We start from the raw sequence: 25,315 nt of genomic DNA, 5'->3' as shown, positions 1-25,315 counted from the left end.
AGCTCCCATTTTTCCTCTTAACGTATGTTCCTGTCCCAACATTTCCCAGAAGACACTGCAGTCAGATTCAGCCTGTATAATAAATCCCCCTCTCATTGGACATATATTCTGCTGTCATTTAGTTTGCTGTCTGATTTTCTGCAGAAGTATATATAGAGTATGTGTAGACGTGCAATATCTCTGGGTCCAACTTTACCGCAGCATGTGGTGCTGAAAATAAATATGTTTAAGAATGATGCTTTAAAGAAACAGTAAATAAAAATAAATAATTATAAAATAAACACAATGTAAAATAATTTACTCAGCCTCGTGTCAGTTTAATGCTAGGTTTACTGAAAGTAACTTCTAAAATTTTATTGCAAAATTACTTATTACTTTACATTATGTAATTATAGAATTTTAAGTACTTAATCTGTACTTAATAATTATACACTCTTTAATTGTTTCTGATAAAATAAAATAAAATAATAATGTGAAGTTGACACTGACAACAGAGTGCGGATCCAAATGCAGGCTTTATTCAACAGAATGGTTAAGCAAGCAACAGTCAACACAGGAGCAAACAGATGTAAATGGGCAATCAAGAGTCCTGGTCAATAAGCATGTGAATGGTCAGTACAGGCAGGCAGCAGACAACATAAACAAACAAAACAAAGCGAGGGGCAAGTCAAGGCAAGGAAAGAAAAGGAAAATGCGTCATAATGTTCAAAATCAGTATAACAAGACTCAGCAATGAGGGTGTCAGAGTGAGCCATATATATGTGAGTGTAATCAGTCCATGAGCAGCTTCAGCTCTGTGAGTCTAATCAAAGGAGGCTTGGAACAGGTGTGTGTGTGTGTGGTGCCTGACAGGACTTGTAGACCGTATAGAGGCAGGATTGTAGTCCAAGTAGATGTGAATATTCTCCAGCGATTTATGAAGGTTAGATTGCTGGAGATCGTGACGAAAATAAAATAAAATAAAAATGGATTCTTATATGGTTTGGCTAGTTGATTTATTTATTGATTGTTTTTATAATAATAATAATAATAATAATAATAATAATAATAATAATAATAATAATAATAATAACAACACCAAAAATAATAATGATAATAATAACAACAAAAAACTTATCCTAACCCTAATAATAATAATAATAATAATAATAATAATAATAATAATAAGAAGAAGAAGAATGTATAAATGACTCTGCTGTCATTCCGCTGTCATTCATTTTGCTGTTTGATATTCATCTGAAGTATATATAGTGTGTGTGTGTGTGCAGAGGTGCCACAGCTCAGGGTCCAACTTTACCGCAGCCTGTGGTGCTGAAAAGAAATCCTTGGAGAAGTGTGAGGTTTGATACAGATGGAGAGAGTGAGAAAGAATGAGAGAGAGAGAGAGAGAGAGAGAGAGAGAGAGAGAGAGAGACAGAGAGAGAGAGAGAGAGAGAGAGAGAGAGAGAGAGAGAGAGAGAACTAGACTCTTAGACATTATCAGCTGAGCACAGGAGATGAGAGACGGCACCGTGATGTTGTTTCTCTGTGTGTTTCCCATTTGGATCTTCTCAACAGTTTCTGCTTCATCTTCTGTGTGGACTTTCTTTCCTGGACAATGTAATCGGAGGAAGGAGCCAAACAGAGACACTGAGAAGCGAAACTGAGAAAGCAATGGTAGAAATGTGTGTGTAAGAGAGAGAGAGGACAATGAATAAGAGAGATAGAGAGATGAGATTGGAGAAACGGAGCGTAGGCAGTCAGGAGTGCTCAGGAGTGGGGATTAAACTATCCGCTCGCTGCCGCTTAGATCTGCTGCGGATACATTAGAGAAGTGCTGTTCGTCCGCAAATAGCACAACACGGACACTAATGGATTCATGATGAGCTGTCAAACTCCACGCTCAATCTGGCGGACGCTTGAGTAAAGGGAAGACAGAACTGGGCACTTTAGGGTCCTCGGGCACCCTAAATGATGGACAGGTGAGGAATGGGTAATCTTTTTTTTCTACTAGCTTCAGTGGACAGAAATATTTCACAAGATGAGTTTGCTGAGACAAGCGTTAGTCTTTTAAAACATTTTGTCACTATACTTGCAGTGTGTTCAATTCACACTGGTAAATGTAGTTTTAGGCTTGGTGTTGCTAATAGTTAAAGTCTGTATGAAATCTAAATGCACATTGTTTATTTTGCTAGCGCACATTGTTATTTTTTAGGCATAAAATTAATCAGTGCCAGATAATTCATGGATTTCTTTGGTTTAATTTTGGTAATCTTCAATCAAAATTTGAACATTTGTTTCTGTATTGAAGTGGCGGTCGTTCTGTTGTCGTCTGTTTGTCAGCTTTAACCAAAATATTCTTAACCAAGCCCTTTACCGTTAGTTTGCTATGAGGGAATGATGTGCGAAACGAAAGCTCCACCCCCTACTCAATATTCTGATTTCAAACATAGGCTTATTCTGAAAACATAGCCCTATATACATTTCTGGAGATCACAAATTATGGATCTAGAGGTACGTATGGCTGCATTTCGTCTCTTTAAAAAAAATGCTACAGGGCGGTATGGCGCTGTTCCTTTTCTCGCTTACTAGCTGACTACCAACCCCCATATGGATGTCTTTCCCGCTGTTAGCAGTTTGTACAGTAGCTCAACACGTACGTCAGTGGACTTGAGATGCAGAGTAAAATTGACAGTAATGACGGGGTTCAAATCCGGTGAAGAACTGTTCCAGAAAGCAGATAAAGCTAAAAAATAAATAAATAAGTAAATAGCAAGGAGAGAATGTGGTAAAATCTGAAAACGTGGTAAAAATCTCTGGTGGATTTACATGAGAATAGCAGGCGCGAACGGCACTTGTGGGAGAAATTTGAGATCTGAAAAAGCATACACGGCGGCCTCTGGCAGATTCGCAAAAATAAAAACGGCAAAAAACTTACCTCCAGGCATAGATTTGGCGCTCTCCAGAAATGTATATAGGGGTATGTAATCAGAATGAGCCAGGGTTGTCTGATTCAGTTGGAAGTACATCAACATACTGAAATGAAAGTCTTGGAAACTTTGAGTTCACACAGATTTTAACTGTACTTTGAGATACTTTGATTTATATAGACTTCAGGTAAATTTACACTGTTTAGTCTATAGTTGATGTTTATATTACTACAGCCATATCACCCTGCAGCCTAAGACGTCGTTACCCACTGAAGCTAAGTAGGGCTGAACCTGGTCACTACCTGGATGGGAGACCAATTGGGAAAAGTAGGTTGCTGTTGGAAATGGTGTTCGTGAAACCAGCAGGGGGCACTGATCCTGCGGGCTGCATGCGTCCTTATAGAGAAGGGGGCCTTATACTGTCAGTCTTTTGGATGAGACGTTAAACCGAAGTCCTGACTCTCTGAGGTTGTTAACAATCCCATTGCACTTCTTGTAAAGAGTAGGGGTGTAACCTCGGTGTCCTGTCCTGGCCAAATTATGGCCATCTTGGTCTTCCAATCATCCCCATCCACCGAAATGGCTCTATCACTGTCTCTCCACTCCCTTATAGCTGGTGTATGGTGAGCACACTGGTGCCGTTGTCCTGTGGCTGCCGCTATAAAAAATTCACATTACTTGCTATATTACTAGTGTATAGATTGAAAAAAAAAAACACCTAGCAACCAGTTAGATCATCCTAGCAACTGTATAGCAATGCCCTGGTGGTGCCATACATGGATGAACTTTATGTTGTTTAACTGCCCTGTGCTGCAGAAAAGATTAAAACTATTTTATTTAGCATGCTATTTTAAGGGATTTGAGTGATAGAACCCTGTCAATGCCATAGCAACATGCTGACAATCAAAAGGCCTTAGCAACTGCTTGACAATGCTCTGGCAACCACCAGGAATACTCTAGAATACCCATAGCAGCATGCTGAAAACCAGAAAACTGTATAGCAATGTCCTAGCAACCAGAAGCTCTTAGCAAGTGATTGGCAATGGTCTGGTAACACAGTAGCAACATGTTGACAATGCCCTGGCAAGCACCAAAAATATCCCAGCAACCCTATAGCAACATGTTGACAACCAGAAAAACTGGATAGCAATACCATGGCAACCAGAATCTCTTAGAAACTGATTGACAATGCCCTAGTAACAAAGTAACAACATGCTGAGAACCAGAAAACCTTAGCAACTTAATGATTGTGCTTTGGCGACACCATTGCAACATGCTAACAACCTGAACTACTTAGCAACATTTTGATGCACTGACAATGGCATAGCAAAGGACTGACAATTATAAGACTTTAGAAACTGTGTAGCAATGATGGCAACTCGGAGACCTTGGCAACAGTTTATTAGTGCCCTGGCAACCACCCAGGACACCCTAGCAACCCCATAGTAACATAGCGATGACCAGAAAACTTTAACAACTGTGTGACAACGTCAATGGCAATGCCTTGACAATGGCATAGCACCAGACTGACAATCATAAGACTTTAGAAAATCTATGGCAATGATCTGACAACCAGAAGACCTTAGCAACTGTCTGATAGTGCCCTAGCAACCACCTAGGACACCCTAGCAACCCCATAGTAACAAGGCAATGACCATAAAACTTTAACAACTGTATGACAACGTCAATGGCAATACATTGACAATGGCATAGCAACATACTGACAATTATAAGACTTTAGAAAATCTATGGCAATGATCAGACAACCAGAAGACCTTAGCAACTGTCTGATAGTGCCCTAGCAACCACATAGAAAACCCTAGCAACCCCATAGTAACATGGTGATGACCAGAAAAGTTTAACAACTGTATGACAACGTCCTGACAACCGAGAAGCCTTGGCAATAGCAATAATCAATGTCCTGGCAACAGCTTACCAACACACTGAAAACCAGAAGACTGTTGGGAACTGGATAGAAAATGCACCTAGCAGCATTCACCTAGAACAATGCCATATTAACATATAGACAACATGAAGTCTTTATAGCAGCTGTTCAACGAAGACCTTGCAACACCCTAATATTGCCATACATAGCACTACCTGACCAACTGCATGCATGGCAGTGTCCTGGCAACCACCCGGAACATTAGCAACTCCATGCTGACAACAAGATGACCTCCAGCGTCTAGATATTGTATTGTCCAGTTTATTGTTGTTATAATTGTGACTTAGATTTAATGCTTTAGTCATTTTGTTTTGTGTTTTATATAAAGAAGTGCACAAGATGGCTTAAGGAGCATGCATGCTGTATTTCTGTGGAGATGATGAGCCTGTAAGTAGGAGGGATGTTGTCTGTTTTCTAAATTGGAGTGTTCCTCTAAGAAGCTATTTAAGGAAATCTCATTAACGCCTCTGCAAAATAACACATCCACATCTCAGCTGAGTTCAGTTCCAGCCAATTCAAGCAAAGTGTCCTCCTCATTTTCATACAATTTCCCTTGTTGACATGTTTTGGCTTTTAACAAGAGTCATTTCAGTCTATCCTCCTCAGGTCTTTCTTAGGTAACAACGAATGTTTATTTATGAAGAACGAGAGGACTCAAATTAGAAGCACATGTTGGAGACAACAGTTTGCGTCAAACTTTTTACTAGACCTTGCTTGCCAGATCATTAAGGTTTGGTCAGTGTGTTCGTTAAAAAGAAATTGTTTTCCTGACTTTAATGAGTGTCACAATAATTACAGTACCACACTTTGCACTTCACACAACATCTTGGAGCACAGCCATGCACTTTGTCACAACCCTTAGGGAGTTAAACACAAGCTTCACACACAGCCGCACACTTCATATCCCGAAGGTTTGCTCATACACTGTTAAATGCCTTTTTACTTTATTGTGTTTTATTGTGTTTCTAGTATAAATGTTAAAAAACTTCTTAATCAAATAGCATTTTCTAGACAACTTTGTTTTCAGAGTTAAAAAAATACATATTTTACTTAAAGAAGGTTGCTGGTTTAAGTCCCGGCTGGGCCAGTTTCCATTTCTGTGTGGAGTTTGAATGTTCTCCCCATGTTGGCGTGGGTTTCCTCCAGGTGCTCCAGTTTTCCCCACAATCCAAATACATGCGCTATAGGTGAATTAAATTAAGTAAATTGTAATGTAATGTGTATTTATATAGCGCATTTATCAAGTATGGCCATACACCCAAAGCGCTTCACAATTATGATGCGGGTCTCTCCACACCACCACCAGTGTGCAGCATTCACTTGGGTGATGCAACGGCAGCCACAGGAAAATGGCGTCAGTGCGATCACCACACACTAGCTATAGGGAAGTGGAGAGACAGTGATAGAGGCAGTTCAGTGGATGGGGATGATTGGGAGGCCATGCAGGGTATGGGCCGATAGAGGGAATTTGGCCAGGACACCGGGGTTACACCCCTACTCTTTACAAGAAGTGCCATGGGATTTTTAATGACCACAGAGAGTCAAGACCTCAGTTTAACATCTCATCCAAAAGACAGCTCACTGACAGTATAGTGTCCCCTTCACTATACTGGGGCGTTAGGACTTACACTGACCCCAGGTTGAGCCCTCCCTGCTGGCCTCATTAACACCACTTCCAACGGCAACCTAGTTTTCCCATCCGTTCTTGTAAGAATTCATTCTTAAGCTGCATTTCTCCTCCTAACCAGAAGGAGGTGCTTCTGGTCAGACTTTTTTACACACCAGAGTCCAGTTTCTATGCACCCTCCAGAACTGTGGATGGCCCCATTTTCCTGCCATCTGCTGTGTACTACCACTCAAGCCAGATTAGCAACACCTGTGTATTGCCCTATGTGAAATTTATTTATAAACTAATTTCGTTAGGATCACGTGCTTATGAATGCTTGAGGCTGGTCCCGCATTATCCAATTTATCATTCACCAATCAGACGATTCCTAAGCCCCTATAAATACCCTAAGTTCAATATAACAGTCATCTTGGTCTGTTGCCTCACATCAAGAACGTCACTGGTTCTAGTCCTTACCAAGCCAGCCGACATTTCTGTGTGAAGTTTTTACGTTCTCCCCGTGCTCACGTGGGTTTCCCCCAGATTCTCCGGTTTCCTCCTACCGTCCAAAAACATGCAACTTAAGTTAAATGACTAATCCAAATCGGCACCATAGACATGCTCCTAGTAAGTAGTTATCTCTTAAGAGCAATCACTATCTGTTCATTAGCTACTACGACAGGGGAGTTTCGAGATCTACCTGAGCTCAAACTCTCCTCTTGCCTTGCAAACGGGAGGGAGCCCCAGGCTCGAGGATCTTATGAGCTCAGGGCTCTCTCCCGGGCCAGCATGCCAAACAAGCTTTATAATCAATCATAAGCTAAGTGTGAACTCGTGAAATTAGTTTGTGTGCTGCTAGCTAGTGTTCAGTCTTGAGCCATTATTTCCCGGTGTTCTCTTGAGAAGCTAAGTGACACTTTATTGTTGTGTTTTTTGACCCTTGTGTCTTTTTTGTTTTGCCTGTACATTTCTTTTTTGTTGTACTTTGTAATCTATTTTCCAAGTAAAGATCATTTGTTTATTTTTTCTGAAAATACAGCCTCAAGTTTCCTTAATAATCTTCTGCTCTTGGGTTCATTTGTTGAGGAGTTAGCTCAGCTTTGAGTCCAAGAGACCCGGGTTCAATCCACACCCACCACGTTACAGGTCTCTCATCCAGGTACTGACCAGGCTCAGCCCTGCTTTGCTTTAGTGAGTAGCCGGCCTTGCAGGGTGACATTGGCCACATAGTGTGTGTGTGAATGAGATGAGAGGGATTAAGCCGAAGGAAGATGAATGAATGAATGAATGAATATTTTACTTAACCCACCGGCAGATAATTTAGCTAATTTTAAGAAGAAATTTAGTTTTATTATTTCTGAACACACAATAATATTTTGAACTTGTCTAGAAAACTCTTCTTGAAGTTTCTTTTAGATATTTGGACTAGAAATCAGTCAAAAACTCTAAGTAAGAAAGCATTTTTTTGCAGCGTACCATTGACAGCAATAGTGCTCTGCCTGATAATTTCATAGCTCGCACGGTAACTGTGTCTCCAGACCTGATTCATACACAAACACTGAGTGTTATTATTACTTCCAGCTATATTTCCCCTACCTCTTATCTGCCAATGTGTTTATTATTTTACCTCATTTTCCCCTTACAGTAACCACTTCACTCATCTCTCCTCGACAGAAATCTGATCAGTCTGAAAAACATTTTCTTTGCACTATAAAAATAGCAGGTCTTGAGTTCTTCTATGATAGCCCGAGGCTGAAGGTGTATTTCTATATGATGTGTAGTGATTTTACCACCTCTATCTTTGGCCTTGAATAGATTTGCAAAGTTGGCAAAGGAGAACTTCAAAATGAATGACTTTGCCTCAAGCTAGTGCTACTGCAAAGTGAACAACTTGACACTTTTCTTCAGCTGATCTGGGAAAATGAAACTCACACACATCTTCTGGATCCCTTAAGAGAGAGCGTGTGATGATGATTGTGTTGAAGTGTGAGGTGTTGAACTGCCCTGTCAAGTTGTGGGCAATGGCCTTCTAGCTCAGTACAGTTCATTAAAGCATCACTGCCAGATGTTCCACCAAGACCTTTAAAACACACCCAAACAGAAGAAAGCGGCTTAATTGTCTTCCATGCTGGAAACAAAAAAAAGGGCAAATTTTAAGGCTGGTTAGAAGACGCCACAGAAGAAAATCATGTTTTTTTTTGTATTTCTCTTTCTCTGCCCCTAAAATGGGAGCATGGCTCATTTATAGACCTAATTTAAGCCATTAAACAAAGCATTTTACTGTTTCCATTTACTTTGTTGTTTACATTTATGTTCATATCTCACATTTTATTCATGTCAGAAATGACAAAAAGCCAATAAAGACTTGTGTTCAGATCTGTATCCCTGGTCTTTTATGGGTCAAAATGAAACATTTTTCCAAACTTTATGACCCCATTATTAAAATATCTGTACCCTGACGCACTGTAAACCTTTAGGACTTGAAGTGAGCATATCTATTTATCAGTTCTTTGGAGGCAAGCAATCATCATTATTTAGATATCACAACCTGAACGTTGATGTAATGGAACAAATGAATGTATTAGGGCAGGGGTTTCCAAACTTGATCCTGGAGGGCGGGTGTCCTGCGTAGTTTAGCTCCAACTTGCTTCAACACACCTGCCAGGAAGTTTATAGTGTATCTAGTTAGAGCTTGATTAGCTGGTCCAGGTGTGTTTGATTGGGGTTGGAGCTAAACTCTCCAGGACACTGGCCCTTCAGGAACAAGTTTGGACACCTCAGCATTAGGGTTTGAAAAACGTACATTTCTTAAAGGTGGCATGAAACAAATGTTTAGACTGTCTTCACATGCATCCAATCGAAATGGTTAATGAAAGGAGACACAAATATAGATTGGTGCATGATTTTGTCCTTTGGGAACCAATTGGATCACTAGAAGATGGATGTTGTTTAGAAAATGGAGAAATATTTTAATGCCAGTTTGCAGTTGTTGACAATAACTAACCCATCACCGTCATCTCCCTCTGGTGCAGAATGTTTTCAGATGCCCAATGATGACAAGAACGAGGAGCTAAATTTTACTAAAGGAATCGTATCTTCATTTGAACCACTGCCTCCATTGAAAAGCAGAAACAAGACTAATCTTCCTCTTTATGTTTATTTCTATAGCGCTTTTACAATGTAGATTCTTTCTAAGCAGCTTAACATAGAAGTTCTAGTAAATTAAAACTGTGTCAGTCCAGATTTCAGAGTTGAAGTTCAGCTTAGATTAGTTTGTGGCTTGATTTTCACTGCTGAAAGTCCAAACACTGAAGAGCAAATCCATTGACAGTGGCAAGGAACAAACTTCACCAATTGACAAAAGTGAAAGAAAAAAGAAAAAAAACTTGAGAGAAACCAGGCTCAGTTGGGCATGACTATTTCTCCCCTGGCCAAATTTCTTGTGCAGAGCTGTAGTCTATGCGCCGGAGGCTGGAGAAAGCTGAACGTTCATTGTGGAGAAGCTGCAGGTGTGAGTAGGTCACCGACGATGTTCAGGCTGACCCACGAGACCAAAGCAGAGACTTGTCTGTTACTGGGGTCTTTCAGGAATCAGTCTCATGCTCTACACTCCTCCATGACCAACACAGCTATTGCTCAGGATACGGCCTAGTCCAGGATTATGGAGACCTCGGGATAAAAAAAAAACAGACTAGCATAAGCACAGATGCTGATCAAATTATAATGTCTTTTGGGAAGTGTTCCCGGCTCCAGATGCCCTAATTAATGCAGCCTGTGGATTTCAAAAGCATTTGTATTTTATTTGTATGCTAATGCAAAGAGATGTGTTTTTAATCTAGTTTTATACTGGCAAAGTGTGTCTGCCTCCTGAACTGTGCTAGGAAGGCTGTTCCTAAAATATATAAAAATGTATAAAAATATAAAGAGTAAATTTAAATTCTATGCCCACTTTAATGACCATGTTTTATGTTCCCAAATACAAATAATACTGGTAACACTTTATTTTCATGGTCCATTTGAGTATTAATAGACTGTCTGCTTAATATCTGTTGATACTGCTCCTACAACAGATATTTAACCGAATATAAGAAACTTAGCAAATACATGTCAACTTACATTAACCCTAACCCCAACCCTATTCCCAACCTAACAGTCTACTTATAATCTAATGAGAATCAGTTAGGATGTAGATGCAATGTAACTTAAATTCAACAAACAGACCATCAAAATAAAGCGTGACCAAAATATTTCCCATGCTACATTACAAATCACCACATTCTTCATCCCTGCTCCAAAATCCTTAATGCGTTTTCCTATTAGTTCACTTGAGGTGTTTCTCTTTTTTGCAAACTGCAATTTCAGCCTCCATCGTCTGACCCCGAGTCCATTGGGAGTCTAAATGAGACTGAGATAAGCCTTCGCACAGATATGTTTGGTCAGGTGAAAATGCTGAACTGATTGATCGATACTCTTCTAAGAGCCAATTGAAACAGGCTCTAACAGGCTGTGAGATTGCGGTTAGAATCAATCGACCCTCACTGTGCTCGCACTCTTGAGTTAAAGCCATTCTCGATATTTCTTCAAGCTCTAAATACACAAGGATTTCACCTGACATCTTTGGGATCTTCTGGAGGTGGATCAACTCATTTTCTTTCACTGCTGCCATGCATGTGATTTCCTGATGCATTGGTATCTGAGATCAAATTTGGACTCACACTGTTGAGGTTTAGGAGAACAGGTGGTCAATAAAAACACAGACGGCTAAAGTAGAAAGCTATAATCAGATTTGTATAATCGTTTTGTATAGTCAAGGGGTGTCCAGACCTGCTCCTGCAGAGCCAAAGTCTCTCAGAGTTTAGCTTTAACACATTTCAATACACTTACCTGGAAGGTTCCAGACCTTAAATTGTTGGTATTTTCAATAGGAAAGTGGCTTTCGAGGAAGATTGGAAATCCCAGTAAAGTTTTGGTTATGTCCGCTGGATCTTTAGTCCAACACCTTAACCACTCGGCCATCCTGGTCTCTGAATATGTTTAATCTATCATGAATAGTGCACATACAAAAGCATATACATAGGCAAGGTGAATTATGGTACCCTATTGGAATTTTCAATAGTAGAATGGCTTTCCAAGTCTAGTTTTGGTTGTGTTTATTGTTATTAAGGTCTCATTTGCACTTGACTTTGTTTTCAGGTGTTGAAGTACAACTTATTAATTGATGGACCAAATGTTTGCACAGATAATCTTGCTCCACAGCTAATTTGTTAGCTGGCATTTATAGCTTGAAACTAATTTGCTTACCAGGAGAGGGGTTTGAACCCAAGAGGAAATTCATCCAATAAATCTTAAGTGTAACTTAGTAGGGCTAATTTTCAAAAGTTTCAGAAAGTATTAGGTTACCAGGAGTGGGGTTTGAACCCACGAGGACATTTGTCCATTGGATCTTAAGTCCAACGCCTTAACCACTCGGCCATCCTGGTCTCTGAATACGTTTTAATCTATCATGAACACATGAACACTGCACATGCAAAAGCATATACATAGGCAAGGTGAATGAAGGTGCCCTATTGGTATTTTCAATAGGAGAGTGCATTTCCAGGAAGATTGGAAATCCCAGTATAGTTTTGGTTGTGTTTGTTGTAATTAAGGTCTCATTTGCACTTGACTTTGATTTCAAGTGTTGAAGTACAACTTATTAATTGATGGACCAAATGTTTATACAGATAATCCTTTTCCACAGCTAATTTGTTATCTGCAATTAATAGCTTGAAACTAATGTGCTTTCCAGGAGAGGGGTTTGAACCCAAGAGGAAATTCATCTACTGAATCTTAAGTGTCTTAACCATTCTACCAGAATGTTCTGCTTTTTCCCCACCAGTGTTGTATTTAATTCAACTTATTAGAGCTAATTTTATAAAGTTTTAAGCCCTGGTCACACTATAGTTTGCGTGTGCGAAATTCTGTCGTGCGGCGCTGCGAAAAGGGGCAGGATTAAATAAGATGATTAGACATTAAAAAAAGAGAGCAATCGCTCCATGCTTTAAATTTCTGTCCAGAGAGGTCATGTTTTGATCCTTGATTGGTCTCACGCAGTCAAGTGATGCGATTTCGCAGGTCAGAGTTTACCGAGCTTGAACTTTGCACCACAGCAACCTGGACGCATGACCTTGCGTTTCCGGTCTGCCGCATTCGCGTGCGTATGAATGGAAGTCTATGGGGAGAAAAGCACAGTGTGACCGCAACTTTAGGGAGCATTAGACTACCAGGTGTTGGGTTTGAACCCACAAGGTCATTTGTCCTATGGATCTTAAGTCCAATGCCTTAACCACTCAGCCATCCCGGTGCTGCTTTTGCCACACTTTTCCTGACATCCAATGTTAATAAAAGATCTGATAAAGAATATTAAAGCTAATTTTCTAAATGTTTAAGCTGAAGTTTCTCCACCATGACTGGGGTTTGGAGCCACATGGACTTTTATCTATTGGATCTTAAAAAGCGCAAAAGCATATCCACTTGGCCAAGGTGAATGATGATGCAGAAAAGTGCATTTGCAAGTTTACTTTGAAAGCTGTGTGCAGAAAAGCAGAATGTAAAAAATGAAGTATAAGCAGGTTAATTATTCAGATTAGCTACTGCTTTAATAACTTGGCTTTTAGAATTTTGCAGCAATGAACTTGGGCTGACTGCACCCAATGTTTGAATTGCAACAATTGATTATGTGGTCTGGCTATGGTTTATTCAACATAAATCATGACAACCTGTTACCAGGAGTGGGGTTCGAACCCACGAGGACATCTGTCCATTGGATCTTAAGTCCAACGCCTTAACCACTCGGCCATCCTGGTCTTTGAACATGTTTTAATCTATCCAGGTCCAGTATTTCATGTACACACAAACAAAATCATATGCACATACAAAAGCACATACATGCGCAAGTTGAATGATGGTACCCTATTGGTATTTTCAATAGGAGTGTGGCTTTCCAGGAAGATTGGAAATCCCAGTATAGTTTTGGTTGTGTTTGTTAAAATTAAGGTCTCATTTGCACTTGACTTTGATTTCAGGTGTTGAAATACAACTTGTAAATTGATGGACAAAATGTTTATAAAGATAATCTTTTTTCACAGCTAATATGCTAGCTGCCATTAATAGCTTGAAACTAATTTGCTTACCAGGAGAGGGATTTGAACCCAAGAGTAAATTCATCCATTGAATCTTAACCACTCTACCAGAATGTTCTGCTTTTTCCCCAACAGTACTGTATTTAATGTAACTTATTGGAGCTAATTTTCTAAACATGAAAGGAGCATTAGGTTACCAGGAGTGGGGTTTGATCCCACAAGGACATTTGTCCATTGGATCTTAAGTCCAACGTCTTAAGCACTCAGCCATCCTTGTGTTTCTTGTTTCCACGCTTTCCCTGTTTTCCAGTGTAAAAAATATCTATTTAAGAAGATTAAAGCTAAATTTCTAAATGTTTAGGCCAATATTTCTCTAACATGAACGGGGTTTGAGAGCACATAGGCAAGGTGAATGATGCAGAGGAGTGCATTTCCACCTGAGTTTAATTTAAAAGCTGTGTGCAGAAAAGCAGAATGAAGGATAACCAGGTTAATTGTTCAGATTAGCCATTGCTTTAATAACTTGACCTGTATAACTTCACGGCAACAAACTTAGGCTGACAACACCCCACATTTGAATAGCAAGAACATGTGGATGAGCAATGGTTTATTCAACATAAAACACAGCAGATTGTTACCAGGAGTGGGGTTCGAACGCACGAGGACATATGTCCATTGGATCTTAAGTCCAACGCCTTAACCACTCGGCCATCCTGGTCTCTGAATATGTTTCAATCTATCCAGGTCCAGTATTTTATGTTCACATGAACAATGCACATACAAAAGCATATACGTAGGCAAGGTGAACGATGGTGCAGAAGTTGATGCTGCAACTTAGTTCACTTTGAAAGCTGTGTGGATGTGACCAGAGCTGAGTAGACAAAGCAGTGCAGAATGCTGAAAACGAAGTATAGGCAGGTTAATTGTTTAGCAAGACCTCAACATGTGGATGAGCAATGGTTTCTTCAGCATAAAACACAGCAGACTGTTACCAGGAGTGGGGTTCGAACCCACGAGGACATTTGTCCATTGGATCTTAAGTCCAACGCCTTAACCACTCGGCCATCCTGGTCTCTGAATATGTTTCAATCTAGCCAGGTCCAGTATTTTATGGACACATGAACAATGCACATACAAAAGCACATACGTAGGCAAGGTGATTGATGGTGCAGAAGTTGATGCTGCAACTTAGTTCACTTTGAAAGCTGTGTGGATGTGACCAGAGCTGAGTAGACAAAGCAGAGCAGAATGCTGAAAACGAAGTATAGGCAGGTTAATTGTTTAGCAAGACCTCAACATGTGGATGAGCAATGGTTTCTTCAGCATAAAACACAGCAGACTGTTACCAGGAGTGGGGTTCGAACCCACGAGGACATTTGTCCATTGGATCTTAAGTCCAACGCCTTAACCACTCGGCCATCCTGGTCTCTGAACATGTTTCAATCTAGCCAGGTCCAGTATTTTATGGACACATGAACAACTTGAAACATACTTGAAAACATACATACTTGAAAACGAAGTATAGGCAGGTTAATTGTTTAGCCACTACATTAATAAATTGGCTATTATAATGCTGCAGCAATGAGACTCTTTCTTTGGAGCATTAAAACATATATTGTGTTACGAGGAGTGGGGTTCAAACCAACAAGGACAAGCTTCCATGATATCCTAAATCCAAAGCCTTAACCACTTGAACATCCCGGTCTGTATTAAAGATTTCCTGAGTTAGTACAGATCCATCTGCTCTCTGTGAGCAATAAGCATTTAAGGATTTCCGGAAATGCTTTTGTTGTGGCATTGAAGACCTTACAGATGTCTCTTTTCTCTACTAATTGGCTGTGACGTACATGTAATGACTTAAAAGAACAGTTAACAATTCACAAATCTTTATTAGTCTGTTTTGGGATGGACACTCGAAACTTACTGAACATCATAAACCATACTGCTTTGCTTGATTGCTCTTAAAATCTGTTTTGGTCTACATTGTTACATCTGTACTTTTCAGTCTGCATTTTAAACTTAAAATACAAAACACTTGTCCCGAGCAAACAAACTTGAAATCAATGTAAATAGCTGAGGGATCGCAGTGTTTAGACTCAAACACATGCATTTATACACATCTGTTCTAGTTTTAACTTAGCTTGTGTTTGTTTTTCCTCAGGGCTGCCCAGAAATTGAATCTGTCTTCCAAGAAGAAGAAGCAGCAGCGTCCTGCTCCTCCTGTGGCATGTGATCCTCCACTTTTTCCCACCAACTTCAGTGGCATCCTGCAGGTGTCTCCACCCCCTGCTCCACCCTGCCTCTTACGAGCAGTCAACAAAGTCAAAGACACCCCCGGCATGGGCAAGGTATGCTCTGTCATAATATAGCAAAAAGGTCTGTGTTTACTTGATTTACTATTCCTCACTAGTTAGTTCAGCTTCTACTAGGTCTTCCCAATTAGGAAAGAGCATTGTCATCTTATTGATTGGTTGTTACAAACTGATTTGCTGTAATCTGGTCCATCAAAGCAAAAATAAATGGCTACAGGCTAGAGACTTCCAAGCAGTAGGGACTTATGCTGCAAATAGGTTGGAACACCTCCAATTGGGAGGGACTTATGCTGCAAGTAGAGTGGAACACCTCCAAGTGGGAGGAACTTACACCGCAAGTAGGTTGAAACACTTGCAAATGGGATGGACTTACAACACAAGTAGGTTGGAACACCTCCAATTGGGAGGGACTTAAGCAGCAAATAGATTGGAACACTTCTAATTGGGAGGGACTTATGCTGCAAGTAGGTTGGAACACCTCCAATTGGAAGGGACTTAAACAGCAAATAGGTTTGAACACTTCCAATTGAGAGGGACTTATGCTGCAAGTAGAGTGGAACATCTCCAATTGGGAGGGACTTAAGCAGCAAATAGGTTGGAACACCTCCAAGTGGGGGGAACTTACACTAAAAGTAGGTTGAAACACTTGCAAATGGGATGGACTTACAACACAAGTAGGTTGGAACATCTCCAATTAGGAGGGACTTAAGCAGCAAATAGTTTGGAACACCTCCAAGTGGGAGGAACTTACACTGAAAGTAGGTTGGAACACCTCCAAGTGGGAGGAACTTACAACGCAAGTTGGTTGGAACACCTCCCAAGTGGAATGGACATGCAATGCAAGTAGATTGGAACACCTCCAATTGGGATGGACTTAAGCAGCCAATAAGTTGGAACACTTCCAAGTGGGAGGGACTTATGCTGCGAGTAGAGTGGAACACCTCCAATTGGCAGGGACTTAAACAGCAATTAGGTTGGAATACCTCCAAGTGGGAGGAACTTACACCGCAAGTAGGTTGAAAACTTGCAAATTTGCAAATGGAATGGACTTACAACGCAAGTTGCTTGGAACACTTTCAAGTGGGATGGACTTACAATCCAAGTAGGTTGGAACATCACCAATTGGGAGGGACTTAAACAGCAAATAGGTTGGAACACTTCCAAGTGGGAGGGACTTATGGTGCAAGTAGAGTGGAACACCTCCAAGTGGGAGAAACTTAAGCAGCAAATAGGTTGGAACACCTCCAAGTGGGTGGGATTTACACTGCAAATAGGTTTAAACACCTACTTGGAGGTTGGATTAAGGCTAAAAGAATTAGGTGTAGGTTACTGTAAGAGGTAGGTTTAGAGTTGGGGTAGGAGTAGATTTTAATAAAACACAATAGATTAGACTCTGTATCATCTGAATCAATCAATCTAAAGCCCCAGAAGCTAACTCATGAAAGATAATGAAGGATAAAAGGGTACAAGCAATGGACACTTTTAACTCCTACACCTTAATCACTCTGTCATCCTGGTTGTTTTATGTAAGTTTTACTGCAGGGGTAAGCAAGTTTTGTTCCCAGGGAGACACACCAGTGACTTTGGAGCCAGCGTTTGTGCATGAAGGCACTTTGGTGATACCTAAGGGAATAGTTGCTTACTACAATACGAACTTCTTGCTAGACATCAAAAGTGGAAAAAGTTGGTCAAAAGCACACATTTACACACTAAATGACATCCAAGTGAAGCTTCTATATGCCATCTTTATTTTTTAGCTCAACTGTCAGAGATGGAACACACAGGATTGTGGGATATCAAAGGCAGCGAATGATCTATACATATCATATATACATGATCATATATACATGAAGGTTTCTCAGGAAACAGGAAGTGAAGCTCGATTAGAATTTAGATAGTACCTTGATGCGTCCTAACTTTGAAGGCATCTTTTAAAGGCAGCATTTTCCTGTTTTTGGAAGCACTGCACTGTGTTCAATTTGGAAGGGTTCATCTATATACCCTTATTCCTTCTAAGGGTTTACCCTCTGCAGTGACAGCTTAGAAGTAATTAGGGCAAGAGCCCTTACAGAATGGCCGGATAGAATGCAGTGTGCGACAGCAATCAGATTCCTTGAGCAAAGGATCATGGTGGCTCGAAATGTCCATTAATTAGCTTGTTCAAGTGTGTTTGATTAAGGTTGGATCAAAATCTGCTGGACTTGGGCTCTTTAAGACTAAACTTGCCTACTTCCATTGTAATGGTTGGATTTTCCTCTTGAAAATGAATATAGCAGTCAGATTAGTTTTTTCTTGTGTATTTGAGATAAATCAGACTTTGTGCATGAATTTAATGTAGGAAATTGTTGCTTTAGTTTTTTTTTCCTCCAATGATACAATTAATAGCATTAAAGAAAATATTCTAAATGTTAAACTTAAGTCCAACGCCTTAACCTCTCGGCCAACCTGGTCTTTTGTGCAATTTTAACAAGTTACAAAAACTAACCGAGAGACTCAAACCCTAATTAGTCTTTTTAGTCAATACCTTGAGAGTTCTGGTGAGATCGGTAGGACTGGGGAGTGTAGGACAAATCATCTGAGCATGTGGTGGCATTTACTTTCATTTGTATCATGCTCAGAGCTCAAAGGTGAGCTCATTAACTGAGAGCAAAGGCCCAAGGATTTGATAATCAAGTGAGCAGAAGTGAGGCACAAAAGATATATTTTAACTTGATAACATGAGAAAATGACCTTGTTTACTCCTGTTAAAGGAGTAAACCTTCAAAAGGTGCTGCTTACAGCTGATTTTTACAGAATCTGCACCATGCATCTTTTAGAGTGGAAGGCTTCCTATAGTATTAAATGTCTGCTGAATGTGATAAAAGGACACCTGGTCTAAATATAAATCTATATTTATTTTATGTTAATATCTCTTGTTATTTCACCATAGCACAGAAAGAAACACAGTTTCAATCCTCTGTATGTTCTGTGGTAGAATGGACAATGCAGCTTGAGTTTGTGACACAAGTGGTTGCTGGCTGAGAAATGTAGGCATCAGATCTGTGCTTTGGCAGCATGTGAGAACATATGGGGCGGATGCACATGTTGCCATGCAGGTATCACATTTGAAATTGTTCTGCTGCAGGTGAATCTAGACCAGAGATACCCAAACTAGGGCTCGAAGGCCAAAGTTGACCCTTTGTATCCTTTGTAGCCTGCCAGAGGGAAAATGACTGGGAAAAGTTGGGGAATGCCTTAAACAGAAATTTTCATCTCTGTTTTAATGTAGCCTTTTGTTTGTTTCTTTTATTGTTTAGCAACAAAAAATAAGCAAACTGAAAAACAGTTTTAACTAATGTTGTAAAGATTAGATTTATAAAACATGTACATACTGTCACTTAACAAATAGGGGACAAAGGAGAAGACAGGTTCAGCATGAGTAGTTAATTCGGCATTGAACTCCAAATGGATTTTATTTATGGTTTTATTGTAAAAAGTTTGTGAAAATAAAATACATTTTCAAAAAATATGAATTCATTAGGTAACAGGTGTCAAAGCCAGTTCCTGGAGGGCAACAGTTCTGCACAGTTTAGTTCCAACCCTAATTAAACACACCTGATCAAACTAATTGAGTCCTTCAGGCTTGTTTGAAACCTACAGCTTAGTGTGTTGAAGCAGGGTTGGAACTAAGCTGTGCAGAGCTGCGGCCCTACAGAAACTGGCTTTGACATCTGTGCATGAGTGCATGGGTTGAAGGTTTTTTTTTCTATTTATTTTTAAATATTATGAAATAAATTAGAAAATGACCCATGGCATCATGGTGGCGCAATTGCCTCACAAGGTTTCCTCCGGGTGCTCCAGTGTCCCCCACAAGTCCAAAGACATGTGGTATAGGTGAATTGGCCAAGCTAAATTGTCCGTAGTGTATATGTGTGAATGAGTGTGTACGGATGTTTCCCAGTGATGAGTTGCAGCTGGAAGGGCATCCGCTGCATAAAACATATGCTGGATAAATAAATAAAAATAATAAATAAATTTATAAATAAATATGGATTAATAAAGGCACTAAGCCAAAAATAAAATGAATGAATGAATGACCTTTAATGTAATACAGTTTGCTATATTTACTTTGGACCCACCGCTCTCAATCAAGCTTTGAGTTGGCCCCTCATAAGAAAAAGTTTGGGCACCCCTCATCTAGACCTTTTATATGACTTTCTACATTTCGAATTTGTCTCATCTGACCTGACTAGACAATCAATCAATCAATCAATCAATCAATCAATCAATCAATCAATCTATCTATCTATCTATCTATCTATCTATCTATCTATCTATCTATCTATCTATCTATCTATCTATCTATCTATCTATCTATCTATCTATCTATCTATCTATCTATCTATCTATCTATCTATCTATCTATCTATCTATCTATCTATCAACACATTCATGCATGCATCCATCCATACATACAAACATCCATATATAATATAGGATGTGTAGATGCCCCAGGGCTTTGTTTATAAAGATGAAAAGACTGTAAATGTGAACAAATTAAAGGTAAAATATATAAGAATCTATATTCAAATATCATCTTTATACAAAAAACGTTATTTGTTTAAATGCATTAGTTTACATATGCATTAAAGCCAACAGCTTGCTACCAGGAGTGGGTTCAAACCCATAAGGATATTTGTCCATTATATCTTAAATCCAACACCTTAACCACTCAGCCATCCTGGTTGTGCTTTACTTGTGTTTTTGCTTTTCCCCCTCTCTAATGTTATATTTTATTGCTACTTGTTTTGCGAGGATGCTTGTGCTAGTCTCGTCTTTACACTTCAGAAAACCATCCAGTTGAATCACTAGTAAACCAGCATCATTATACAGTGCAAAAGCAATTTCAGCACCCTCAACCAAACATAATGGAAAGTCTTCAGCCCCTGTCACTCTGTCTGTCTCTGAGGCTGCATTCCTTTATTAATTTACATGCTCAGTCAGCACACCATTCGCATCACTGATTCCCCTGTCAGTTTGTTGTTTTTCTATCCGAAACCACCCTAGTAAGCTCTCATCCTAAGAGAATCTGTCAAAAGCACGCACTGAAGAAGTCCCGCATGGTGAAAGTTGATCCCGATCTTCAGTGCATCACAGCATCGACCAGCATATCTGGCATTCCTCTCAGACATCAGAGGACAGGGATATTCATCTATGTTTGCACTCTGATTTGGGTCACGGTATGCTGGAACCTCCCAAATAGTCTCACCAAATGGAGCCAGCTCATATGGCGGTGGGTTTGCCAAAAGCATCTTCAGTCAAATGACATTATGACTTCTGAAAGCAGATTTTGAGAGATGCATAATTAACCACATGGCGTGTTGTTATGCAGAACTTTTGGTGATTCTGCCCAGAGTCATCCTGCACTTGAACAGCTTGAGTTCATCTGTAAACAACACCCACATTTAGGCTGCATGTTGTGCTGGTGAACAAACCATTCTTCGGTGAACCGGAATGTAAGCAGGATGGTTGGTAATGCAAATGCTGGCATTTACAGCAGAAAAATGTCACCTTTCTCCAGGGACAGGCCTGCAACAGTGGCCTTTGGATATAAGAACATCGAGAGATAAGATATTGATGGGTGTAGCCGCTCCACTGGCTGCTATTGTGACGTCCGCAGAAAGTGATCGGCTTTGAGATTGAGATGAAAGACGCAGATATATCATTCATATTTGCTCTGAATAAAACTAATTAAAAAAACACAATGAACATGTTCTCCTGCAAACTTGTGCATGACATTCGTCTATTTGATGGTGTGAAAATTATGAGGAAGTCACTCTGAAGGTTTATGTGTGAATGGCATTGCCCTTTCATCTTTAGTCTGGAACTTTTAACTAATTTATGGATTTATTGTTTGTATGATGTTTATGGGGCGATTTATACAACAACAAAAAAATATATATATATAATAAAATAAATAAATAAATAAAAAGAAAAAAAAAACGATCTTCAACAAAGAATGGGATTTGTAACCCATGAGGTCATTTATCAATTGGTTCTTGAGAGTGAAACTTTCAAGACTATTGTGTAAGTGCAACATCTTAACTTAACTACTCAGCCAGAATGATAACGTTTTACCTCCAGTAATCATTCGAAGCCAATTGTTTTAAATGTTTAAGGAAGTTTGGTTTCACTACCAGGAGTGGGGTTTGAATCCACGAGGACATTTGTCCATTGGATCTTAAGTCCAACACCTTAACCACTGGGCCATCCTGGTTGCTGTTGGTGTTGTATTTCTAGTTTTTTTCCGAGTTGGCTGGCAGTCTGCGCTCTTCACAGTTTTGCCTTTTTTATTTAATTAAATAAATGTTTTAAGTCAATGCAATATATACTTAACGAGCGGGTCTGAAACTTTTGTTTGTTAAGTCCAACACCTCAACCTCTCAAACACCATTTTTTTCTTCAATGTTAGATTTATTTTAAGCAATTTTTTTTGCTGCTGGCAAATTAAAATAATGTTTTAGTCACAAATGATCTACCAGGAGTGGGATTTGAACCCATGAGGACGTCTGTCCATTGGATCTTAAGTCCAACGGCTTAACCACTCACCCATCCTGGTCATGTTATATAGACAAATTAAGTGAATCTTTTTTTAAAAATTACTGTTGTGACCCCATGAAGTGGGGTTTAAGCACACTTTGACATCTGGCTTTTGATTTTTGTGTTATTATAGATGTTGAAAAGACAACAAATTCCTTGAGGTAACTAAAACGCACTGTTACTTTCTTCTCTTTCCGATGATATGATAAAACATAATGCTTAACCACTCGGCCATCCTGGCTACAGTTGCTAGTTTACTTCAGATCAGAAATACATACAGTTTGGCCATATTAAAAAATGATGATTCCATACAATAAACACTGCATTGAGTGGGAGTGGGAGTGAAACTTTAAGGACAAGTGTGACTACTGTTTGTTAAGTGCAACATCTTAAGTTTACTACGCAGCCATTTCTCCAGTGACGTATTCATTTTAAGCCACTTGTTTTAAATGTTTAAGGAAGTTTGGTTTCACTACCAGGAGTGGGGTTTGAACCCACGAGGACATTTGTCCATTGGATCTTAAGTCCAACGCCTTAACCACTCGGCCATCCTGGTTGTTGTCAGTGTTGTATTTCTAGTTTTTTCCGAGTTGGCTGGCAGTCTGCGCTCTTCACAGTTTTGCCTTTTTTATTTAACTGAATAAATGTTTTAATTCAATGCAATATATACTTAACGAGCGGGTATGAAACTTTTGTTTGTTAAGTCCAACACCTCAACCTCTCAAACACCATTTTTTTTCTTCAATGTTAGATTTATTTTAAGCTAATTTTCTAAATGTTAAAGCTGAGGTTTAAACCACAACCAGTCTTTTGCCATATCCAGTAGTGAAACAAGTTAAGATATCTCTTTTAGATTCCACTTAAAGGGTTATCCAACACACAAAGGATAATTATGTTATTGCTCACCATCATGTTCAAAAATGTTTTAAGTCCAGAAAATGAACCAAAGATATTGTGAAAGAAAATACATGTGATTTCAGTGGTGTACTATGGGCACTGTGCTGCTGGCAAATTAAAATAATGTATAAGTTACAAATGACCTACCAGGAGTGGGGTTTGAACCCACGAGGACGTCTGTCCATTGGATCTTAAGTCCAACGCCTTAACCACTCGGCCATCCTGGTCATGTTACAAAGACAAATTAAGTGGATCTTTTTTTTTTCAAATAACTGTTATGACCCCATGAAGTGGGGTTTAAGCACACTGGGACATCTGGCTTTTGATTTTTTGTGTTAATATAGATGTTGAAAAGACAGCAAATTCCTTGAGGTAACTAAAACACACTGTTACTTTCTTCTCTTTCTGATGATATGATAAAACATAATGCTTAACCACTCGGCCATCCTGGCTACAGTTGCTAGTTTACTTCACATCAGAAATCCACACAGTTTGGCCATATTAAAAAATAATGATGATTCCATACAATAAATACTGCATTGAATGGGAGTGAAACTTTAAGGACAAGTGTGACTACTGTTTGTTAAGTGCAACATCTTAAGTTTACTACGCAGCCATATTGGTAGCGCTATAGCTTTTTTTCTCCAGTAACATATTCATTTTAAGCCAATTGTTTTAAATGTTTGAGCAAGTTTGATTTCCCTACCAGGAGTGGGGTTTGAACCCACAAGGACATTTGTCCATTGGATCTTAAGTCCAACACCTTAACCACTCGGCCATCCTGGTTGCTGTTGCTGTTGTATTTCTAGTTTTTTTCCGAGTTGGCTGGCAGTCTGCTCTCTTCACAGTTTTGCCTTTTTTATATAACTAAATAAATGTTTTAAGTCAATGCAATATATACTTAACGAGCGGGTCTGAAACTTTTGTTTGTTAAGTCCAACACCTCAACCTCTCAAACACCATTTTTTTTCTTCAATGTTAGATTTATTTTAAGCTAATTTTCAAATTAAAATAATGTTTAAGTCACAAATTACATACCAGGAGTGGGGTTTGAACCCACGAGGACATCTGTCCATTGGATCTTAAGTCCAACGCCTTAACCACTCGGCCATCCTGGTCATGTTACACCGATAAATTAAGAGGATTTTTTTTTTTAAATTACTGTTATGACCCCATGAAGTGGGGTTTAAGCACACTGGGACATCTGGCTTTTGATTTTTTGTGTTAATATAGATGTTGAAAAGACAACAAATTCCTTGAGGTAACTAAAACGCACTGTTACTTTCTTCTCTTTCCGATGATATGATAAAACATAATGCTTAACCACTCGGCCATCCTGGCTACAGTTGCTAGTTTACTTCAGATCAGAAATACATACAGTTTGGCCATATTAAAAAATGATGATTCCATACAATAAATACTACTTTAAATGGGAGTGAAACTTTAAGGACAAGTGTGACTACTGTTTGTTAAGTGCAACCTCTTAAGTTTACTACGCAGCCATAATGGTAGCGCTTTAGCTTTTTTCTCCAGTGACGTAGTCATTTTAAGCCAATTGTTTTAAATGTTAAAGCTAGTTTGATTTCTCTACCAGGAGTGGGGTTTGAACCCACGAGGACATTTGTCCATTGGATCTTAAGTCCAACGCCTTAACCACTCGGCCATCCTGGTTGCTGTTGCTGCTATATTTCTAGTTTTTTCCAAGTTGGCTGGCAGTCTTCTCTCTTCACAATTTTGCCTTTTGTATTCAATTAAATAAATGTTTTAATTCAATGCAATATATACTTAACGAGCGGGTCTGAAACTTTTGTTTGTTAAGTCCAACACCTCAACCTCTCAAACACCATTTTTTTCTTCAATGTTAGATTTTTTTAAGCTAATAACTCACCATCATGTTTAAAGATGTTTAAAGTCCAGAAAATGAACCAAAGATATTGTGAAAAAAA

The 25,315-nt window shown here is 39.3% G+C and overlaps 1 protein-coding gene and 12 non-coding genes across 13 annotated transcripts in view; 1 reads left to right on the top strand and 12 right to left on the bottom strand.

Moving 5' to 3' along the window:
• kif26ba (kinesin family member 26Ba) overlaps positions 1-25,315 on the top strand; it is a 201,256-nt gene that overhangs the window by 121,465 nt on the left and 54,476 nt on the right. Inside the window, 1 exon segment of the mRNA XM_056476361.1 lies at positions 15,743-15,929. Coding sequence (XP_056332336.1) covers positions 15,743-15,929 — 187 coding nt within the window.
• trnal-uaa (transfer RNA leucine (anticodon UAA)) lies at positions 11,858-11,940 on the bottom strand. Its single transcript has one exon. It is a non-coding gene; the product is annotated as a tRNA-Leu (tRNA).
• On the bottom strand, positions 13,223-13,305 carry trnal-uaa (transfer RNA leucine (anticodon UAA)). Its single transcript has one exon. It is a non-coding gene; the product is annotated as a tRNA-Leu (tRNA).
• On the bottom strand, positions 14,217-14,299 carry trnal-uaa (transfer RNA leucine (anticodon UAA)). Its single transcript has one exon. It is a non-coding gene; the product is annotated as a tRNA-Leu (tRNA).
• trnal-uaa (transfer RNA leucine (anticodon UAA)) lies at positions 14,571-14,653 on the bottom strand. The gene has a single exon. It is a non-coding gene; the product is annotated as a tRNA-Leu (tRNA).
• On the bottom strand, positions 14,925-15,007 carry trnal-uaa (transfer RNA leucine (anticodon UAA)). The gene has a single exon. It is a non-coding gene; the product is annotated as a tRNA-Leu (tRNA).
• Positions 22,067-22,149, bottom strand: trnal-uaa (transfer RNA leucine (anticodon UAA)). Its single transcript has one exon. It is a non-coding gene; the product is annotated as a tRNA-Leu (tRNA).
• On the bottom strand, positions 22,409-22,491 carry trnal-uaa (transfer RNA leucine (anticodon UAA)). Its single transcript has one exon. It is a non-coding gene; the product is annotated as a tRNA-Leu (tRNA).
• On the bottom strand, positions 22,946-23,028 carry trnal-uaa (transfer RNA leucine (anticodon UAA)). Its single transcript has one exon. It is a non-coding gene; the product is annotated as a tRNA-Leu (tRNA).
• Positions 23,514-23,596, bottom strand: trnal-uaa (transfer RNA leucine (anticodon UAA)). Its single transcript has one exon. It is a non-coding gene; the product is annotated as a tRNA-Leu (tRNA).
• trnal-uaa (transfer RNA leucine (anticodon UAA)) lies at positions 24,073-24,155 on the bottom strand. The gene has a single exon. It is a non-coding gene; the product is annotated as a tRNA-Leu (tRNA).
• trnal-uaa (transfer RNA leucine (anticodon UAA)) lies at positions 24,405-24,487 on the bottom strand. The gene has a single exon. It is a non-coding gene; the product is annotated as a tRNA-Leu (tRNA).
• trnal-uaa (transfer RNA leucine (anticodon UAA)) lies at positions 24,958-25,040 on the bottom strand. Its single transcript has one exon. It is a non-coding gene; the product is annotated as a tRNA-Leu (tRNA).

The sequence above is a fragment of the Danio aesculapii genome, chromosome 17 (genome assembly GCF_903798145.1).
Source record: "Danio aesculapii chromosome 17, fDanAes4.1, whole genome shotgun sequence".
Taxonomy (NCBI): Eukaryota; Metazoa; Chordata; class Actinopteri; order Cypriniformes; family Danionidae; genus Danio; species Danio aesculapii.
Note: the sequence above shows the minus strand (reverse complement) of the source record. Positions and strands in the feature narration are given on the sequence as shown.